At 47.0% G+C, this 16,446-nt stretch overlaps 1 protein-coding gene across 1 annotated transcript in view; it reads right to left on the reverse strand.

Annotated features, from left to right (window-relative positions):
* Positions 1-1,916: 1,916 nt before the first annotated feature.
* Positions 1,917-16,446, reverse strand: part of LOC144103389 (uncharacterized) — a 107,886-nt gene continuing 93,356 nt past the window's right edge. The window contains exons 6-8 of the mRNA XM_077636121.1: positions 12,333-12,372; positions 10,997-11,078; positions 1,917-3,133 (exon numbers count right to left, since the gene is read on the reverse strand). Of these exons, the coding sequence (XP_077492247.1) occupies positions 2,322-3,133; positions 10,997-11,078; positions 12,333-12,372 (934 nt within the window). The 3' untranslated portion in view covers positions 1,917-2,321. The remainder of the gene's footprint in view (positions 3,134-10,996; positions 11,079-12,332; positions 12,373-16,446) is intronic.

Below are 16,446 nucleotides of genomic sequence, written 5' to 3' on the forward strand. Positions count from 1 at the left end.
ACGCGTGAGGCTTCGGAGCAAATGGTTTCAATATGTGTAACCCATGATAGCGATGGTGTCATGTGCAGGCCAAGATATTTGTATGATGATGAGTAGGCAACGGGTGTAGAGTTGAGGTAGTAGGGTGTCTTAATCTGGTTGCGAAGGCGGGAAAATGTCATGACTTTACATTTGGTCGTGTTTAAAGGCATGAGCCATGTTTCACACCAAAGTGAGATAGCATTTAGGTCTTGTTGGAGGGTGCACGTGTCGTCTTGGTTAGTTATGGCGCGGTATACGATGCAATCATCGGCGAACAACCTCAGTTTAGATTTGATGTTAGAGGGCAGATCATTGATGTAAATTAAGAACAGTAATGGGGACAACACGGCGCCCTGAGGAACACCGGATGTCACGCTCGAGAGAGGAGATGTGTAATTGTTAGCGCATGTGCACTGAACACGTCCTTTCAAGTAGTGCTCTAACCATGATAACAGTTATTGTGTTAAACCAAGGCCGGACAACTTTAGCAACAAGTGATTATGAGGGACACGATCAAACGCCTTCGAAAAATCTAAAAAGATGGAATCGATCTGGTAATGGTCATCCATGACCTGCAATATATCATGGGTAAATTCGGCTAGTTGCGTTTCGCATGAATATAGTTTCCTGAAACCATGCTGTTGAGGATAGAAGAAGTTAATTGATTCAAGGTGTGCCATAAGGTTAGATGCTATAATGTGTTCAAAGAGTTTTGAAGGAATACTAGTCAGGGATATTGGGCGATAGTTAAATGGGCTTGAACGGTCACCTGATTTAAAAACCGGTATTATTCGGGCTTTTTTCCAGTCGTCAGGTATGTTCCCAGAGTCCAGTGATTGGGAAAAGATTAGGCAGAGTATGCGGCTCGAGAATGATGCAGTGTTTTTTAACAATTTGCGGTTGATTTCGTCGCAGCCACCTGATACTGACAGCGGAAGTGAGCTAATGAGGTTTGATATGCCCTGTGCATTAATTTTTATTTCTGTCATGGGGTGCGAACGAATGATAGGTGTGTGATTGGCAGGGGTGATGTTAGCGGGCGTGAAAACAGAAACAAAGTAGTCGTTTAGTGCGGATGCGCATTTCTCAGGGTCAAGAGTGTCGCCACCGGGATCTGCGAGTTCGATTTGGCTAGGACGGGATTTGTTCGATAGAAGACGCCAGAATTTGTTCGGGTTGGATCTCAGAATTAAAAGCAAGTCAGATGTTTGGAATTTCTTCTTAGCCTCAGTTAGCTCCTTTAGGTACTGTTTTACGCATAAGTGGTACTGGTTCCATTTTTCAGGATTGTTATTCTCCTTTGCAGTCCTGTAAAGTCGTTTTTTTCGATTTAGTAGTGATTTGAGGCGTTTATTAAACCAGGGGTTGTTATTGTCAGATTTTACCAGAATTGTAGGAATGTATTGGTTTTTTAAGTTGACTAATGTGTTTTTAAACAACTCCCAATTAGCATTTACCGTGCGAGATAAATAAGAACTGTGGAAAGTTTTCAAAAACTCATCAAGTCCGTGATTAATGCTTTCAAAGTTTGCTCTTTTGTAATCCGTGATTAGTTTTCTTGCGGGTGATCGTTTTTTGATAGCTAATGAAATGGTAATGTGAAGCAGGTTGTGATCGCTGATACCGGGCAGGAGATTTATACCTGTTACACTATCGGGGGATGACGTGAGCAGGAGGTCTAGAGTGTTATCGCCTCTAGTAGGCCATGATACCGTTTGCTGGAGGTAATGATCTAGCACTAGGTCGATAAATTGTCTGGAGTCGGCTGACGAACCATTTGAGGTAGATATGAGAGACCAATTGATATTAGGGTAATTGAAGTCGCCAAATAAAAAGATAGGTATGCCAGGAAATGTTTTTTCAATATCGGTTAGGGCCTGATCTGATAGATCACAGAAGGACGGGATGAAGTCAGGTGGCCGATAACATATGCCAAAGATCGCCTTGGGAGGCGCATTGCCGATACGTATCCATGTAAGTTCTAAGTTTCCGTCATGACGTATGAGTGAAGATGATAAACAATTTTTAACTGCCACGAGAACTCCCCCTCCCCTCCGATAGTTCCTATCTCGTCGGTATAATGTGTAATTTGTGTTATAAGAAAAAACTTCATTGTCACTAATGTTGTCGTTCAGCCAGGTTTCTGTTAAGAGTAGGATGTCAGCATCAATATCTTCAACGAAGCTGAGCAGCTGATTTCGCTTAGGTATGATGCTGCGTATGTTGGTGAATCCGATGTTAAGACTTGTGCATGACGGTGGTTGGTGCCGGGATGGGAATACGGTAAGCCGAACTGATCGTCAGTTATTGATATGCGAAGAAGTAGCGCTAGTAGAACTGCTTTCGGGAGTGATTGCAGTGATCTGGGTGATATCTATCACGCTGTTAGAAATGGAGTCGAAAGCGTAACATTTGTCACCAACGTGAAGCTTGTCGAATCGAAGTTTGAAGGGGCATTTCTGTGGTCGGATAAACTGCAATAGTTTTGAACGTGCCATCCGCGTGGGAGCCGCAAAGTCTTCCCTGATTGCAATTTTGGTGCCTTTTAGTTTAGTTCCACATTCCAGGATGTTTTCCTTAGTTTTGAAATGAGTGAATTTAACTATTACCGGGCGATGCTTCGATTCCGAGAATTTACCTATGCGATGCGCACGCTCAATGGTTCTGGAATCAAGATGAAGATTCAGTTTGTCCGCACACAGTGTTATTATTCCTTGTTCTGAATCTTGCCATGTCTCGTCTTTGGTGTCATTTAAGCCAAGGAAAATAAGATTATTTCTGCGTAGCCTGTTGCTTGCATCAGTGCTTGCTGCTTTAAGAACGGCAATATCTTTCTTGATCTGAGCGGTAGCGCTATGTTCAGAGGTAGGTGTTGGGGAATGTGTTGCTTCTAGTGCCGCAACGCGGTTTGTTACGGACACTAGTAATTCGTTGTGGGAGGATTGTGCGGTTTTAAGCTGTTGAATTTCATGCAGTATAGTTGACTGACTTTCTTGTAATTGTTTTATTGTTTCCATCAAAGATTCGAATTCGGCTGAACTGGGAGGGCTCGGATTAAGCTCGACAACACCAGTAATCAACAGCACCAGTTCAAGGAGTGCGGCGAGCATTTCTGCACCGCAACAAGCACGAGTAAACAACCTTCGCCACATCAAGCTGTCGGGGCACGACACCGAAATCAAGCAACGATTACTGCTGCGATATTCTTTAGAGAGGCTTAAATAACTAACCTGAAACGTGAGAAGGGCGTTCAACATTGTTCTTTGAGCGGTGTCGCGCCCCAACTGGCCCATGTCGGCGAGTGGCTTAAGTAGGGAGCGCCTGCCGAGTCTCGTGACCGATGACGTAATTGAAGATTGTTGCCAGGAGAAGTGGGATCCGAGCGCCAGATCGGGAATGCAGTGCCACGGCAAGAAGTCGGATGCCGTTCGGGGAATATGGTGCGCCGGTTCGGAAGCGGGAAAGAGGCATGCGGGCGTTGATAGGTTCCGGGAAGGGCATGCGCTGACAGGTAGCCAGCATGACAGCGCCTGAAACGTGAGAAGGGCGTTCAACATTGTTCTTTGAGCGGTGTCGCGCACCCTAGAGGCAATAATTAAATTTCGAATAAAGTGTTACAACAGTTGAATAGTGGCCACCGAAATGACAAGATTCGCTACACAATCCCCTTTTTCTGTTCTTAAGTCTCCCATAATGAAGAAATTGAAGGAAAAAGGTGATATTGTAACAGTTGTTACGCTGAAAAGGAACTGCAGCGGCTGAACGAGGGCACCAGAGAAACGGACCTACACTTCAGCGTCGTCTACTTCTAGAGGCTGCGATCTCTTTCTTCTTCTACTTCCAATCCTCGTGTCACTGCCCCTCTTCAGGAGCATCGCCCCGATGCGGTGTTACCGTGAGACCGAATAGCGGGGAGAAAAAGTGCTCAAGAGGTACACCACGAGTCTGACATCACGGAATATGACTACATGCAGCCGGAAAGTCACTCGGGAGGTCGCTCGTAGTACGGCTTCATTCGCACCACATGCACAACGTCGCTGCGCTTGCCGTTGTGCGATGAACGAGCTGGCGAGGCTGGTGCAACTTAGTACGTTACGTCGCTGAGGCGGCGGACAACAAGGTAAGGGCCGAAGTAGCGGCACAGTAACTTTTCGGACAGCCCGCGACGACGAACGGGCGTCCAAACCCACACATAGTCGCCTGGGTGGTAGGTAACGTAGCGGCGTCCAAGGTTGTAGCGGTCAGCATCGATCTCCTGCTGACGGTGAATGCGGTGTCTGACCAGTTGCCGTGCTTCTTCCGCGCGCTGAACATAGGTGGCGACGTCGACAACAAGTTCACTCTCACTGTCAGGGGGGTCCACGTGTAGCATAGCATCGAGGGGGGTGGTAACCTGTCCACCAAAGACTAATTCGAACGGAGTGAACTGCGTCGTCTCTTGCTGCGCCGTATTGTACGCGAATGTTGCGTATGGGAGAATTTCATCCCATGTCTTGTGCTCGATATCAATATACATGGAAAGCATGTCGGTCAAGGTCCTGTTGAGGCGTTCTACCAAGCCATTTGTCTGCGGGTGGTAGGCTGGTGTACGTCTATGGCTGGTGTGCGTGAGCTTGAGTACAGCCTGAGTCAAGCGGGCCGTAAATGCAGCTCCACGGTCAGTAATGATAGCTGCAGGAGCGCCATGACACAGGACGATGTTGTGGACGAAGAAGTCGGCGACTTCAGCAGCAGTACCGTTTGCAAGGGACGTGGTCTCAGCGTATCGGGTCAAATAATCTGTCGCGACCGCAATCCACCGGTTTCCTCTGGTCGACTTCGGAAAAGGGCCGAGGAGGTCTATGCCAATTTGCTGAAAAGGGGTCTTTGGTGGTGCTATGGGCTGCAGAAAGCCGGCTGGCTTCAGAGGAGGAGATTTGCGCCGTTGGCAATCCCGGCATGTTGTTACGTATCTACTCACGGATGGGAGTAAATTGGGCCAGTAATACTTAAGCCGAATCTTTGCCAGTGTGCGACTAACCCCCAAGTGGCCGGCGGATGGTTCATCATGACAAGCGCTTAAGATTTCGGAGCGTAACTAGGATGGCACAACATCAGAAACGTCTGTTTGTTGCTGTCAAAGTTGCGCTTGTAGAGGACTCCACGCCGCAGAATGAAGGTCTGTAGTCCACGGCGAAATACACGAGGTACATGAGAATTCAAACCCTCCAGATACTTAACGAATGGCGCCAACTCAGAATCTGCTCGTTGAAGCTGCGCCATACAGGAGATGCTAATGGCACAATGGCATTATTGATGGCATTATTTGGCTGCATGAAAAGGCGATCGACGTGTTAACGAGCTGCTTTGTTCAATACAGTCCCACCGCAATAAACGGCCGAAGATGCAACGAACGATCGTTACTTCGAGCGAGTGTGCGGCTGCCGTCAAAGCACATATTGGAGCAATTTCAATTCGTCCCAAACACAATGGACAGCTGTGACCATAGCACTGCGTTAAAGCGAACGATGTGGCGCTGAAGGTCCCTGAAGTTGAAAACCTAGCACTGCCACCAAACGTGTACATTGAAGAGCCTCTCTCAGCCTCCGCGACACCGCACCGGAATGAGCATGTAGATAGAAAAACGCCACAAAATTAGGGGCACATAAATTTCATCGTGAGGCTATGATGTGGCGGAGTGAAAGTTTATGGCGGTTGTTTTCTCAATTAGTACCTCTTTCTAATTTAACGAGCTCTTTTGGAATGACCAGTAGGGTTACTAGACCTCGTGATACAGCACAAGACATACAAGGTCTCCCTTGTCGACCGAACCTGCCTGACTCGCAACCCAGTGGTCATGTGTTTGATTCCCAAACATTTACCTCAAGATTTTTTCAGCATAATTTATCATAGGTATCATCAGCCTGACAACGCCCACCGCAGGGAAAATACCTCCCCATTTCTTTACAAATAAACTTGCCCTATGCCAGCTGCAGCTACCCGATCCCCGAAAACTTCGTATTCTCGTGCAGCCTACTGAAACGCTTGCCTTCTCTTCGTATCCTGTCCGTTACCCTTAACGAGCATCGATTATGTAGTCTTCGCATTAGATGCGCAGTCGAAGCTAATTTGTTCTCTATTTTCAATAGGATATCATAAATCCGCATTTGTTTTCAAGCCTGTTCTGCACTCTTCCTGACCCTTAACGTTACTTCTATCATTTTCCTTTCCATAGCTCAACGCGTTGTCCTGAATTTAACTTGAACCATTTTCGTTTTCCTTCTTGTTTTAGTCCTTTGGTGAGCAGCGGTGAGATACCTCTTTTATGTTATCACGATGTGACGTAGAGGCCGCCTTTCCAGTATCTTCCAGTCGTTGCATTAGAGATTTGTGCTGATTGAAATTGGTGAAGTGCCATCCTGATCTTAGAGAACCGGCCGAATGCGCTCCAGTTCTTTCTCTGCGAGCATCTCGCTAGCAATTTCAAACTACTGCTGCTTACCGAGACTTGCACGTTTTTTCGTTTTCTGCATTTAATTTCAGACCCACCGTTCTGCTCTGCCAAGATCATTCATTCACCATGCTTTGAAGTTCATAATGTCATCAGAAAGAAAATCGCAGAATGTTAAGGTATTAATCATTACCTATTATTTTGAACCGTTCCCAAAACACACCTTTAAATCACTCCCGTGAACAGGCTGTGAATAGCAATGGCGAGATTGTGTCTCCCATCCTGACACCCTTCCTTATAGAGGTTTTAACCCTCGCTTTGTAGAGCACAGTGATAGCTGCGCAGCGGTTATAGGTGTATTCTAGTATTTTTACATGGGGCTCTTCAATACCATGATTAGGCAATGCCAGTATGACTGCTGAGGTTTCGACAAGGACAAATGTTGCCTCATAATCTGCTCATTTCTCTGTCATTAAACTCATACTTTTACTAAAGCCTGCTCGGATCATTTGGCTTGTTGAAGTCTAAGATAGTTCTGACTATACTTGCGATTACCTTTGTAAATACGAGGTAGGCAACGGACAGTAAGCTCATCGGTCTGTACTTTTTCAGGTCATGGACGTCTCCTTTGATAAGAGTTAATATAATGTTGCGTTCTTCCAAACTTCTGGAACCTTTGAGGTCATGACCTACTGCGCATATAGGGCGGCTACTTTTCCTAGCAGAACCTTCCGTCTTTCAACAGATCATCCCCATCTGCTTTCTCCCTTTGAAATGCTCTTAAGACTTTCTTTGCTTCCTCTTTCGTTACTGGCGGGATGAACCATTGCTGTGTGCTGCAGCCTCTCCCACTAAAGTTCTGACTTCATTGGCTACAATAGATTTGGTTGGAACTTTTTGGCTACTTCAGCTATGTTTCCCATATTGCTAATGATATCGCCATCTGCGCACACATCTGATTTTTGCCTATGCTTACCTCGTCACCGCTATTAGGCCACCTTCGTTCTTGAGAGTGCGTTCACTTCTCTTCATTAATTATTTCTATTCTACGTCGGGTAATTTTCTTTAGTTAAATACTTTTTACAGCTCCCCTAGTTCTACTCTGTCAGTACGGTTTGGCTCTTTCAAGATTTGGCGTTTTTGAGTGATATCTTTCGCTTTCGGTGATAGCTTGCCTGTATCCTGCCGAGCCATCCTACCGCATACTTTCACTGAGCACTTCGCAATTGTAGCTGTCAGATTACCTTTAATTGTGAACAATCAGATTGTCTTCCTTGGTAATAGCCGAATATATGTTCTGCAGCGATATCCTGAATTTCTCTGCCTCCCCCTTGCACTTAACTCGTTACTGTCTTCTTTCTTCCGCTCCTTCTTAAAGTGTGAGCTAATTCGCGAGCTTAGCATTCTGCGGTCGCTAGAGGGCACCTTTTCAAGGACCTCCACATACTGCACGCTTCTAAGGAGGAGGAGTAAGGACTTTAATGGAACAGGAGAGGTCCGCCTGCATGCTTCCAAGGTGAAATCATAGTATGAAGGATATTTCATACAATACTCTCATTAGTGGACGCTTCCCTACTTTCCGTTCCTTCGTTTCCGGAAGAAGGTATTCTTGAGTTATCTGACTCTGCGAACTTTACTAATAACTCCATTCTACATTTCCTAGCTTCGTATTGAAGTTGCCCATCAGTGCAGTGTACTTTGATATCACATTTCTCATTGGCAATTCCACGTGTCCTGAGAAGCTTCAAACGGCGTGGTCATTATTGCAGATGAAGGCGCACAGGCCTGCACCACCTTCAACTTTCACTTCTTATTAAGCCGAATTGCAGTAGCTGCCATCTCCGTTTTAATATTATAGGGCTCCTGTAAGTTACCAGCCAAATAGCGATCCATGAGGAATCTAAGGCCTAGTTCTAGTCTTTCCGCTAATCCACGATAGCACAGTACGTGCCCGGCCATTAGTGCTGTATACGCCTGATCTTTCCTCTGAACCTCACTAAAATGTATCATATCCCGCACCCGGCAGATCCTCAAACAGCACTGCTAGGCTAGCCTCGATGGATAAGGTTCTAGCGAAAAACGTTGCCAGGTTCAGTTTAAAACGGCGGCCTGTCCGGATGCAGAGGTTTTTAAGGCGAAAGCCTTACTTCGCTCATGAGTGAAGTGGACGAACGTAGTAGACAGAGGTCGTCCACAGACGTTTGCGCAAGAACTGGCAATCATAAGTTGCATGCTAATTTAAAATCGCAAGGAAAGGAAATTGGGGTTGAAGTTGGAATCGAAGCCTGCTCGGCGGCGTGCGAGATGACGACGCTGCAATTCCTCCACGACACTTACAGGCTTGAAGTTGAATGAAGGCGCATCTAGTTAATGCACTATTTAAAAAAAACGGCATTTTCAAGATGTGTGCTCAGGCTTACATGAGTAATTTTGAGCATGTTAAATACAGATGTCGCACTCAACCAAGTACCAAATTTCTTTTGTGTCTGGTATCCAGTCGAAGCGGTATCATACGGAGCCCACTGAAAACCGCCTTGCAATTTAGAGCTCTGGCTCAGCAGATGGCGCAGGCGGCGGGCCAAGCACAGCTTTCCAATTTTGGCATGTAAGAAGACTTCAGAGCACCTCGTAATATTTAGTGCCCTTCGCGGCGTCGCAGGTCTGGCCACGGCCGTTGTGAGTCCTGCGCAGCCGCTGGGTTCTGAGGGCCGAAGGTTCATTGATTTGTTCATAAAAGGTTGCGGCCGAGTGCTACATTAGTTTGGCCAAATCCTTCTCTGCTGAGGGAGTGCGCGGTCGATCCTAGCTGCCGACAGCAGGACACAGCGCAGGGCTGGTTATGCATTTCCGTCAACATGCGGAGCTTTTTTTTAACCCGGTGATGAATTGCGTGCCATAGGAATTCAAACCCCAGTCCTATTGCACGCAAGGCGTACGCTATACCTCTACGCCATCGCCTCGCTTTTACTTTCGACAAAAAAGAGTTTTTCGAATGCAAGTAAGATTCCACGGCTAGCCTTATTCGCAGGCTAGACGCTTAGCTGGATTTCAGGAAAGGAAAAACGCACTTACTCACTTTTTTGTGGGCACCTCTATCACACCATGACAGAGAAACACACACGACGACGGTGCATGTTGGAAAAACATTGATCACTTAAGGTGGGTACGTGTTACGGGACTGGAAGTGGGGCCCTCAGTCCAGGGTCTAAGCAGCCCTCGATGCTGCCTCAGCTCGGCGAGTGAGCAAACACCGGTTTTCCACGTCGGTTGCGCGAAGAACGCTTTCCCAATCCTCTTCGGTTGGCGCTGGTATACGGGGGGGGGGGGGGGGGGGGGGGGCGCTTGAATAGCTTCGCAAGCCCAGGCTGTGTGGTAGAGGGATGTTAGAGCACCGCGGAGTGGACACTGAGGGCAACAGCTGGCTGGGTAACTGCGGTGTGGACGAGAAAGGCAGGAGAAAGTCTGGAGCATTCGGAGAGATAGCGGCTCGGCCAGTGAGAGGCGGCGATGAGGCGAGGAAAGTGGCGCTGGGTCGAGCGGTAGTTGTCGAGGATGTACGGGGACATAGGGAGTACAGGGGTGAAAGCTGTCCGATGTGGGTCTGGCAAATCAACGGCGAATCAGCTGGGTAGGAAAGAACTCTAGGCGTGTGCCTTTTGAATGCCGTCAAGCGCGTCTTTTCCCGGGGTCTAAACGAGCGTGGTCGGTAGGGCGGTAGTGAGGAGATAAAAATAGAGAGAAGCGGCGTTATGGTCAACCACGATAGGCGGAGGCGTAGTCGGTAAAATCAAGACGGGAAGCGAAGCGGCGGGCGATAGTCAGTCAAAACGATGGACAACTTACTGAGCACTGTGGGTATGAAAGGAGGCTACCGTCAGGAGGCGACTGGTGTTGTCGACCACGAGTGCCGTGAAGGAAGCTAGCGAGATATATGGCTGAGTTCACGTGGAGGCCGGAAGTGGACGAGTCATTGCAGCGGCGGAGATATTCCACCGGACGGAGCAGTGGGAAGTGTGGAGATTAGGGTACATTAGGCGTCGAATAGGGTTCTCTTTACAGAAAGTCGGGACTGACCAAGGAAGAGTTTGGCTGTCGGAATTTTCCCACCTACGGGTGGCAAAAGCACAACATTGCCTTCGGGCCATTTCGTCTATATTACGATTGGGTTAAGCCTGTTATACTTAAGTGGCACAGGCAGGGGCCTATTGGTTTACATTCTTTTTTGGCTGCCCCACCCTATTTTTGTCGGAAGTCAATATATGGTACGTGAATATCGAGGCGGGAAAAGAGTGCCCGACCAGAGGGAGAAAAGGTCCGAAATTGCGCATTGGTATGAGATTCGACCAACTCGTGCTAAGTGTTAAGGCCGAGTGCAAGTGCCGAGGAAGGGGTGAATGTGGGGAGGCCTCAAGCAGTCTTGTAGAATCGGCGAATGGGTATATCAAGTTTTTTGTGGCCTGAAATACTAAGAACAAGGCAAGAAACAACATGGTGGAAGAGGCTGAGGAAGAGCGCTTGGACCAAGTGGAGAGCGCCGGCGTTTGCCAGGGCCGTTCGACAGTTTTGGTACGGTGACAAAGCCCGAGAAGTAGAGGCCCATGTACAGAGCCGTAGGTGCTGTGGAGGCCTGTGTAGGTGAAGGCCAAAGACTCGAAACGCAATGTGTGTTGTAATAATGGTACCAAGGAGGAACAGAACTACAGAAGGGGCGAGGTCGGGAGGGCTGCGAGACCAGCCGTGCACAAGGAGTTGGCAGCAGGACGGCGAAAGGGTACGCCGCAGGAGGTGGCGTAGGAGGTAAAAGTCTTGAGCCCATCCTGTATGCTGGATGAACGTGGCCCGCCGTACCCGCATTCACCCAAAGGGTGTTATCCTTCTCCTATACCTCGCGTGACGAATGTCAAGGATGGCGGATAGGAGCATCGGAAGACGAGCAAGAATAATGTTGAGAAGGAGCGGTAGGTGGGTAGATGTAAGGATGGGGATCCAATTTCTCCGTGGCCGACTGTAGCGGTGCGGTTAGCAAGGTACGGAGGCCACATTAGGTAGAGGGTAGACGGTCTAAGAGAGTGGCGTGCGAGACGTTGTCAAAGGCGGCGTGATGATCCAGTGTCAGGATAGACCTAATGGATAACAGGATGAGGTGTTCATAACACCATGGAAAAGTTGAAGCAGGACATCATGTGTGGAGACAACCGTGTTTAGTAGGTGGGAAGAAGTAGCGTGATTCAAGGTATGGTTGGAAACGTCTCAGAACGGCATGTTCAACGAGCTTACCAAAGCAATAGGCAAGGGAGATAGGATGATGGTTGCGCAGGTCGATAGGTTTGCCGAATTTCGGTATGAAAGTAACATCGGCAACGCGCGACTAAGAAGGCAAGGTGCCCGCTGAGCAGTGTGTATTAAACAAGGCCTTCAGAGCGGCGATGGAGGTGGTGTTGAGGTTGCGGAGTAGGAGGTACGTGACCGGGTCGGCTCTGGACGCGGGTTTTCTGGGAAGAGATTGCAGCACTCCGCAAATCCCCTTGCTAATGAAAGGGGCGTCCAAATCAAGATCTGGCTGGCTGGTGTCGGGGGCAGAGTGGGAGCAAGTGGGACTGTAGGGAAAGCTATTTGATGGCGAATTTGTGAAAGGACCGCATCCAAACCAGGCAACGTCTGGGTTAACCGAGAGAAATTTGGATTTGGCTGTGCGGAATTTTGTGGGATTTATGAGGTGCCCAAGGAACCGTTCAGCGAGTCGCAAATACTTCCACATAGTTTGGGCTTGTGAACGCAGTCCCGTCACACTCACTTCTTTCCCGTCCTATTCCCATTAAAGAGGCTTGGAAGACCTTACTCCTCGAGTGCTGGAGTTCAACGGCACAAGCTATCCTCGCACGCCGGGCTCGCCAGGGGGCGGAATCTTGCGGCATCCTGGGCTAAAGACGTGGCCAAAGAACATGACGGAATTGAACACCTGCGCGGGCTCATGTTGTTTAATTGGTTAATAAAGGTTTCCTGTCTCTTTCTCGCAAATGCCGTGCCAGTGTTAACACGTCAAATGGGCAGCATGGCGTTGTGCCTGTAATGTAAGGAGGGCAACGCGTTGCTAAAGGCATCGGTTATAACGCTGCTGGTGCCAGGCGCGCACGAGGAACGTGCGGGCCTCCCACAGATGGCCTAAGTGAGGATCGGCATCATGTTGTGGAGCTGGGAGGTCTTCGCGAAGTGATCGACGTCGGAATGAAGTGCGCGAACCCAGAGTGCGATATCAGCAATTCTGTCCGAGGGGAAGATTCCTCCCGAGCGTTACGGTGGCGGACTAATCGATTAAGAGTTTGGCCCGCTACGAAACCTTGTGTTCGTGATGTCACTAATATAGGGGTAACACGAACAGGCTCAAAGAGGTTCCGCCAGTCGTGGTGCGGCGCCTAGAAGTAGGGTAAAACCGAAAAGGTATCGCGGGTGCCCTAGCTGTCGACGTGGGCGAGCGAAACGAGATCAGGGAGTAAAGAGAAGTCTTGCGAATCTCTGTTAAGCACGATGAGACAAGGTTTAGGTTTGGTTCATCTTTACTGCTTAATAATTACAGTAAGAGCAAATTGTTCCAGCGAGAGCAAATCAGGGGATGCATCCAAGTGCAAGAGTTAGCATCCAGAACGGTGGTCAGCGCAGCGGCAGACGTCACTTTCAAGCGCAGGAGCGCATCACGTGACACATCACATGCCACAACCAGTGATGGGCATCCTCACGGGGGCGAGCCCTCATTAGGGCGCCCTCATCCTCACCTCATGAAGATTTTTTTTTTATACACAGTACCTACAGCGCCCTCATTGGGGCATTATTGTAGGGGGGAAACATCATAAATAAGAACAAACATCTAGTACATAATAAATTAGGCAAATGATGCGGTCTACACAGAAAATACAATAAACCCATGCACACGGAAGCAAAAACAAACAAACAAACAAACAAAATAAAAACCATTGTAGAAAGGCAAACATACCCTAAACACACACATACACAAACAAAAAAAAGATACATTTTAAAATACAGCACTGCTTAAAACATAATACACTCGGACAAGAATTATTGCACTTATGTTGACAGGTGGCTTTGCAAATCGGTCAGAAACGATGTAGGAGGAGCGGTAGCGACCCGCGAAGGGAGACAGTTCCAATCATGCACTGTTCGTTGGAAAAAACTATATTTGAATACGTTTATACGGCAATTGTACTCGCGCACCTTAAGTGGGTGATCAGTGCGGGCGGAAATGTAGCTGGGTTCACTAATGTATTTCTCTTTTGGAATTCCAGTTTTATTTTTAAGCACATTATAAAAGAAAGAGAGTCTCAAATATTTGCGCCTGTTTTCAAGTAATGGCCATCCCAACTTCTAGCGCAAACCAGAAGAACTTTTTTGGAAATTGTAATCGGCGGACACAAACCTAGCAGCCCGTTTCTGGACGCGCTCCAGCTCCTCAATATTCAGTTTTGTATGCGGGTCCCAAACCGCGGAAGCATACTCAAGTATCGGACGTACAGTAGAAATGTATAATGTCTCCTTCAGCGTAAGGGGAGCGTCCTTAAAGTTACGTCTGAGAAAGTTTAATGTGCGACTGGCTTTAGCAGATATGTAATTTACGTGTGTATTCCATGATAGGTCAGTAGAAAAAAAGACTCCCAAGTACTTATAAGTTGAAACTGCGGATAATTCAGTGCTACCAAGGAAATAGTCTGTTTGGAGGAATTGTTTCTTTTTTGTAAACCGGACCAGATTACATTTGGAGATGTTTAGCGCCATATTCCAGTTGTTGCACCAAGAGAATACAGAGTTGAGGTCATGCTGTAGTGAAATTGCATCTGCTTCAGAAGAAATATTGCGGTAGATACAACAGTCATCAGCATAAAGTCTGATTATACTTGAAATGTTACTAGTGAGGTCATTTATAAAAATGAGAAATAGAAGAGGGCCCAAAACCGACCCCTGCGGAACACCTTAAGTTACACCCACACTTTCCGAGCTGACACCGTCGATAACCACGCACTGTCTCCTTTCCGCAAGATACGCCTCAATCCAGGATAAGAGTGAGGTAGGAATATTTAGTTTTGAAAGCTTCTGTAACAATAGGTTGTGAGCAACTAAATCGAATGCTTTTCGAAAATCTAAAAATATACAATCTACCTGACCGGCGGAGTTTAAGGAAACAGAAATGTCATGTGTGAATTCCACAAGCTGTGTTTCACATGAGAAGCCGGACCAAAATCCATGTTGTGTCGAACAGAAAAAACTATTGTTTTGTAGATGGCTAATTATCTGAGTATAAATGACATGTTCCAGTGTTTTGCACGTCACGCTCGTCAGCGATATGGGCCTATAGTTACATGTTTTAGTTTTATCACCACTCTTATGAATCGGAACGACATTGGTACTTCTCCAGTCAAGGGGCAAAGAAGAATTCTCTAACGATTTCTGAAATAATGCAACGAGATACGGGGCAACTGAAGCTGCACAATTTTTCAAAACGTAATTGGAAATGTTGTCAGGCCCTGGTGCTGATGTAACTTTAATTTTCTGTAATAAACGCATGATCCCCCGTTCAGAAATTTCTACGTCATTCATTCTGGTCAGGGTGCTGGAAGATTGAAAGTCAGTATGTGTATTAATGGGATCGGAAAACACCGATTGGAAATAAAGATTGAAATTTCTCGCTTTACCTTTTGAATCCCTTCCAAAATCAGTTGCGTCTAGTATATCAGGCGCAGAGACCCTGCTGTTTCTCTTATTTTTAACATATTTCCAGACTGCCTTTGGGTTTGTATTTAGTTGTTGGCCTAGTGTGCTGAAGTATGCCCTTTTCGCTTTACGGATTTCTTTCGATAAGTTCTTAGTTTGCTTTTTCATCTCGGAGTACAACGTTAGTGCGGGCGTATCACAATATCTGCGAAAGAGCCGTTTCCGCCGGTTGATCATTGCCCGCAACTGTCTATTCATCCAATGCATATCGTCACGACGCTTGGCTGAAATCAAGCGGGATGGGATGAAAGTCTGCGTCAGTGACAGAATTTTAGTTTTAAACAAGTTCCAGAAGGAATCAATATTCAGGGATGGCTGATGTGAAAGAAACTCAGGAAAAAATGCGTCGAGTTCCTGTGATAGCGAAGCATAATCCCCTTTTCATAAAAAGACACTTTGCGTGGTTGGGTGTGGTGGGTCTTCATAGCATTACAGGATACTTTTGCTAAAACTACATCATGGTCGCTTATGCCTGGCAGCGTTATGACAGACGAGACTAGGCTAGGGTCATTGCAGAAAAACAAGTCTAGCACATTAGCACTGGTAAGGCCGAGTCTGGTAGGGGTTTGAACAAACTGAAATAATGAGTGAGCACCAATTACTTCACGGAAAGCGGTATACAAGAGGGATGCAGTGCGAATTACTGGTTTAAAACAGGACCATTCTACGCTGGGCATATTAAAATCACCGGCAAGGATAATATGTGTTGCGTCTAAGGCTAATAATGTGTTGCTAAGTTCAAAAAATGGCTGTGCGCAGGTTGAACCGGGCGTCCTATAAAAAGAGCCAATTGCCAAAGAAGTACCATCGCCCAGCCGTACCCTTCACCAGACAGCTTCAGAGGAATCGTTGTCTAAGTTAACAGACACGCTTCTCAAACTGCTATGAACGAGGATGAACACACCACCACCGCGTACATTGCGATCCTTCCTATACGTGGTATAGGATGGAGGAAATATTTCACCATCACTTATGTTGCTGTCCAGCCATGACTCGGTTCCAATTACCACATGTGCGCTCGTCATTTGTAAGAGTGAGAGGAATTGGTCAGTTTTGTTTTTTAGACTGCGGCAATTAAAAACAATACAGACAAGTTCATTTTTTAATAGCAGTTTGTGGGCTAGCTAAAAGCCTCGGTGATGGCTATTGGTTTACACAAGTGATATCGTCTGTTTCAATCTTGTACATATAGGTTTTGTTGTCCAGGTTTAGCTTAT

This window comes from Amblyomma americanum, chromosome 9 (assembly GCF_052857255.1).
Source record: "Amblyomma americanum isolate KBUSLIRL-KWMA chromosome 9, ASM5285725v1, whole genome shotgun sequence".
In the NCBI taxonomy this organism is placed as follows: Eukaryota; Metazoa; Arthropoda; class Arachnida; order Ixodida; family Ixodidae; genus Amblyomma; species Amblyomma americanum.